This window comes from Olea europaea, unplaced genomic scaffold, assembly GCF_002742605.1.
Source record: "Olea europaea var. sylvestris unplaced genomic scaffold, O_europaea_v1 scaffold1148, whole genome shotgun sequence".
NCBI classification, from domain to species: domain Eukaryota; kingdom Viridiplantae; phylum Streptophyta; class Magnoliopsida; order Lamiales; family Oleaceae; genus Olea; species Olea europaea.
The window spans coordinates 33,317-39,496 of NW_019228875.1; the positions used below are offsets into that span (position 1 = coordinate 33,317).

General features: G+C 32.2%; 1 protein-coding gene across 1 annotated transcript in view; it reads left to right on the forward strand.

Annotated features, from left to right (window-relative positions):
* Positions 1-6: 6 nt before the first annotated feature.
* Positions 7-6,180, forward strand: part of LOC111373625 — a 7,329-nt gene continuing 1,155 nt past the window's right edge. Inside the window, exons 1-7 of the mRNA XM_022996178.1 lie at positions 7-26; positions 2,339-2,482; positions 2,596-2,633; positions 2,716-2,808; positions 3,942-4,025; positions 5,260-5,409; positions 6,001-6,142. Coding sequence (XP_022851946.1) covers positions 2,398-2,482; positions 2,596-2,633; positions 2,716-2,808; positions 3,942-4,025; positions 5,260-5,409; positions 6,001-6,135 — 585 coding nt within the window. The 5' untranslated portion in view covers positions 7-26; positions 2,339-2,397 and the 3' untranslated portion in view covers positions 6,136-6,142. The remainder of the gene's footprint in view (positions 27-2,338; positions 2,483-2,595; positions 2,634-2,715; positions 2,809-3,941; positions 4,026-5,259; positions 5,410-6,000; positions 6,143-6,180) is intronic.

A 6,180-nucleotide genomic window follows, 5' to 3' on the forward strand; every position in this document is an offset into this window, starting at 1 on the left:
GACTACAACAAAAACTGATAAATCAGGTAACAACTTCCTTATCTCAATTAAATTGCTTGATTTGAGATCTCAAAAGGGGGCAAAATTTTAGATACAATTTACTGTTTTACCAAATTAAAGTCAAACATCTAAAGTATATTTATTATTTATCATTTATATTTGATGCAATAAGTAGACTATTAAGTTGAAAAATTAAAAATGTTATTTAAATCAACGTGTCAATGATAAACATGTTGGGACTTTTTCAAAAAATCGCTTGTCGGACACTTGTGTCTGTGTCGGTGCTTCTTGGATTGTCGGTACGATGTTTACATGAAACTTAACTATCATATTATTCAAAATTTGATCGATTTGATCGGTGATTAGAAATAACAGAATGTAATTTGAATATATCTTATGGATGTGATAATGAATATCTAAATAATTACAAATATTCTCCCATTGGTTTAACGCAGGATATGGTGCTTTCTTGGTTTAAATTATAATTAGTGGTGGATCTAGGTGGTGACCAGCTAAGGCGGCTTGGCTGGATCCTATGGAAGAAATTTTTTTTTTTTAACAATAGATTAAATTTTTACTTTATATTTCTGGTAATTGATCCTATTTTCAAACATCCTTGTAGCTCAGTTGGTGAGGGACGACATATACGTACTTGAAGTATCAGGTTTGAATCCCTTGTCAAGGGATTTGTAATATATTATTTTTATTCTATAAATTTTACCAAAATTCAATAGGAAGAGGGACAAATGAGGATTTGAATCCGTGATCTCAAGCAAGGGTTGTTGTAAGCTTAACCATTATAGTATCTCTTGAATTGTGTCACTAAATTTAACAAAATAATATTTGTTATGGTTTGACTGTTTTAATTCAAACAATTTTAAAGATTCAAATTCACACTCTTCCTTTGAATTATACAAAATTTGACAATAATGTCATTTGATGAATTCTATTTATTCTTATAACAGAATTATATATGTTTAGTTTGAACAAAATAATTGTTATATTTATACTTTAAGCCTTGTTCGATTCCTTTTTTTTCTTCAAAATACATTCTCTTTTTTATCATTCATATGTTCTTCAATAAAATAATATTGCACGTAAATTCAAAATTATTCTTTATTTTTAGGCACACTTTCTCCATTAAATCACTATTTCAAAATACATTTTTTTGCAAAAAAATGGATATCAAAAGGACTCTTAATATTTTATTGTGGCCCATGGTAGATGGTCAATGATCGCCCGTGTTGCCTCAAACTCCTGGATTCGCCCCTGATTATGATCACATTATAATTTATAACCACAAATTTTGTAGGACTTACAACTACTCAGTTATCCAACATGCATTTCCATCATATTATAATTTCAGCAACTTATAGGGCTTGTTTGATAGGGATTTCGAGAATTGATTTTTTGGCCATTAAGAGAAAAGTGGGGACCATATGTGAGAGAAGAATTCAAAATTTACGGCTGGAATAGTGAAATAACGGTCAAAAAATCAATTTTTTTTGGATAAAAAATCACTCCCAAACGGGACCATAATTTCTCCCATACAAGCACTAGTTAAGTTGATAAACAAGTTTGAAGGTTATATTTAAGATGGATGGAGATCCAGTGTTTATAGTAGAGTATGTATTTAGCTTATGATTGATGCTGATAAGTTGTTCATTCCCCTTCATGTTTTTGTGAAAGCAACCAGATGAAGTTATTATGTTATCAGTTGATTATCTTCACTCCGGCAAAGAATTAAATAGGTGATGTGGGCCACAAAAAATTTCAATGAACGTTATTTAATGTAATCATAACAATAAACTGAAGATGCTGAGAGAAGAAAGGATATTATTTATCTCCCAATTCTCATGGTCATTAACTGACAGTCGGTTGTGTTCAGTTTGTATCATTTTTTTGTGTTGAGCTTAACTGGTTTGAAAAAGTAGTAATTTATTTGCAATTGAAATCAAGGGGTGGTACACCTCTCCCATTCCCCATGATTTTTCTTGGAAATTTTGAGGTTTAAAATATTATAATTAAAATTGTTTGTTATTCAAGTTTTTATCCTCCTGAGAATTCGAATTCGTGTCTGTTTTGGGCAACCGTGTGGGTTTACATATGCTTTTGACATGCTTCATTGTAGCATGCAATATGGGCTACGGTTTACTCTTTGCCCACCCCCACCACTACGGTTCCCCATATTTTATCGATGCTTTTGACTTCCTTTATAATGTGGAATTATCATCTGTGAAAGTGCCCTGTAATATAAAATTTTTCCATTTTCGATATTTATTTTTTATTTGGATATACTTACCACTCTCTCATCTAACTTATAAAGGAAAATTTTCAGCTTCCCTGTCAATTAATGATATTTACGATGAGGTGATAAAGAAGGATGGTGGTCTTGGCATGGATTTAGAACGTGTCAGAGCTTCTCTTATCCAGCTTGGTTGTCAAATCCCCACAACTGGAATGGATGAAACATATAGCATTGGTACTTATACTTAATAGTGGAGAGCTATACTGTGGCTGTGGAATGTTTTAAATTTTGCTGAGATTAATGCATTCCATTTCTCTCTCATGTTTGATGCTATTGTTTGTCTACAGATTTAAAAAACATTATTGAACAGGCTCAAAATGAAGAGGTTCGTATTTTCCCTTCTTTCTTCTTTGGTCTTGTTCAAAAGGTTATGTTTGAAGTGTCTGATGTTAATTGTGTAATTGCAGGTGGAATCTGTTGTATTGAAAAGATATGGAAGGGAAGCCTATAGGATTTTCAGGTTACTTTCAAAGTTTGGCCGTCCTCTTGAGACTGACAAGGTATTGCAAATATTATAAATATATGAATATTTTTCTTTTGTGTATTAACAGGCCTTCAGAATTTATCTACAACAATGTACAATCATCACTATTTAACTGATTTTGCTGATCCGCATCTGTTTTGAAGTTTACCTTTTCCTAAAGATGGATTACTGTAGTAGGATAATTTTTTGTGTATGCATCAACTTTTGAGACATTTCAAATCACTTGTATTTTTCCTTTAGTCAAACTCACATATTTTACATTGATAAGTTCTTCTTTATCTCAGAAAGCATTTAGGCTCTTTTTGCCTGAATGCTATAGTTAAGCATCATTTCCAGTGTTATTGAATGTAGCAGAGAAGATCTCAATAACACTTAAAAAAATGTGCTATTTCAAAGATGGTTCTGTCATGCATTTCAAGTTTTTATGATGGGCAAAAGGTCTTCAGATATCTTAGAAACATGCAAATGTCTCGGAATGTGAATTTGGATTAGCTCTGTTAACATTTTTCTTCCAAAGGGTGCGTGCAAATAAGAGCTTAAAATTTGGATTTAATTCTCGGACATGGATCAAATCTCTAATGATAATTACTTTCAGTACAGAACTAATTGAAAGAATACAATGCTTGTTTAAATAGACATCTATAATATACAAGCATCTCCGTCTTCATATATCTTAAATGTCTGTATAGAATGAATTGCATTCAGTAATGCATGATCTAGTGTAATGGTTCCAGTTGAAGCATTCTTCAGCCACTATGCGTTACATCTGGAAAATGCTGTCACGCATTATGTAATAGCATGCTAGCATGTTTCAGCAATGCTACTTTCTTGAACAATAAAAGTTCTGTCTGCATTTTGGCCAGTTCTGTTGGGATTAGGCTTGTATTTGGTCCATAATTCTTTTACTTAATATTTCTGTTTTAGGTGCCTTGTTTTCTAGTGTAATAGATCATAGATTTTTTCATTCTTTTTTCTTCCCCCCATCTTGTTACATGGTTGGATTAAAATTTTTTTTTATCGTTTGCAATATTTCAGCAACTTTTTTGGTATTGGCCTTAGTGTGAATATGTTCATGTATAAATGTAAAATTTACTTGGTCAGAAAATCTTCTGGTGTATTGCATGATATATTGTATAATTTCTAAAATAGATTTCAGATACCACGTTCGTGGAGAAGAAAGATACATTGAAGATTCTATACAAGCTTTGGAAGGATGGCTACTTGCATATGGAGGTAACTTTTATCTCTTTCCTATGTTTCTAGAGAAATAGATGTTGTGTGCATTTATTTAGTTGCTGGTCCATGATATTTGTTGGATGTAAGCACCATATCTTATTGTTATAGCATAAATCCTGTTTTTACATATATATATATATGTATATATGTATATATATTGTGTGTGTGTGTGTGTGTATTAAGATAGGTGCGTTGTAGAACGAAAATTATTAAGATAACTCAGTAAATCTTTCTTAATTTCTTTGCTTAGCTTAGCTCCACTTCTAAATTTACAGTGTGGGAGCATCAACCATATGTAGTTTGGTCACCATGATGCATTATGCGACTCCCATCCATTTCAGTCCACTTTGTTTTTATCCCTTTTCATTGACAACCTGCATATATTCACATGTAGGATCACCAGACATACACAACATATATGGCCATTCGATATATATAGCTTGTATCACTGTTAAAGATAAGTTCTTTATTATTTGGATTATAGGTGTTTGTATTCTAGTCGAAGGTAGTGTATTTACAGTAATAAAAAAACATTCCGAGTATCTAATGGTACTAGTATTTGTCAATGTTTTGAAAATCGGTCCAATTTTTTAACTCGAAAAAGGTAAATGGTTAACAATCGAAATGTCTTCTAACCTGGTCATGACGGTTATTGAAAATAAATTACTAAATATACCACAAAATTTTGACAAAAATGTGTTAAAAATTTAAACTTAATTCTACATGTAGACAAAAACATTCAGTAAACTTAGCTGCATTTAGAGCACGTTTAAGCACATTTTGTAGGACCTACAACTTTTACCTACTTTTTAATTCCTTGGGATCCACTGCTTGCAATAATAAGTTTGACAAGCATGCACTTAATTTAATTATGTCCACTTCTAATACCAATAGAACTCCAGACAACAAATATATACTAAAGCATTAATAGATGAACTTCTTAGATATTTATATGACATCCCGCCTTTTGTTATGCGGAAAAACTGTGATGATGAGTGTAAAAATTGAAATATAAAAGAAGAACAGGATACTAGAAAATTTGTTCATTTAAAAGCTTTGAAAGCTCTCAAACACAGTTCTTTTAATAGTTATGCTCTTGTGCTCTTTTACATTTGAATTTAGATTACTTGTTCTGTTTGTAGGTAGAGTTGCGGAATGCAGTTTCTTTACTTATTTAGCAAATGGATGAAACTTTGAGTTTAAACTTACAATGTTGAGATTCTCAATGCAGAAAGTCTCAGTAAATGGACCTAAACAGACACTGTTTTTGTTGTGGGAAATAAATAAGGAGTCTCTTTGGGTACTTGTTCTTGATGAAATGTACCATGCTTCATTGAACTTGCGACTGCGAATCACCTATGAGCTAGATCAGGAAAAAGAGGTATGTTTATCTGCAAAACAACTCTTATTATATTCTTTTCTTCTATGTACATCTTGTAATATTATCAAACTGTAATCTCTTCTCCGGAGTTCTTATGATGACACGTTCCAGATGATACTAACGCCATTGTAAATTCGCAATTGGTAACACTATGCTAAAAACATGGTAAACCGGTGTCGGGAATGCTGAAATTGGCTATCTTAACCAGTTTTCTCCCCAAGCTTTTCTAAGTTTTTTGAGAAAGCATGTTTGGCTAAATTTAAAAATAAATTAAAGTTGCTTTTAAGTAATTTTCTTGACCGTGTTTGGATAAGTTAGCCTTTTCTTACTTCAAGTAAAACACGTTTCTTTTTCCAAAGTAACTCAACTAATTCTCTTATTTTCTTGACCGTTAAGAGTTATTTACAGGAGTTGTTTATTTATAAATAACATTTTAAGCTTAGCTAAATGTGATCCAAAATTGCTATAGGAACACAATGCTGAAATGAAAAGAGATGCCCTTGGAGAAAACTAATTAACTGTTGTAACTTCAATTTTGTATCTTGGCATGAATTATCCTATTTGCTGACACTTTCATGTAACCTGTACCAGATTCTTCAGTTGCCTAAAGAAAAGCTTGTCGGGGAACTGGAAAAAAGATACAAGCGTTTGGGAAAAGTTAGGATTATTCTAGAATCTTCATTGATGAATCTTGATGGCGCTCTTCTGCTCTTCCATGATTTCTGAATACAAGGCTAGCATTCTTACCCCCCCCCCCCCCCCCCCCCCCGT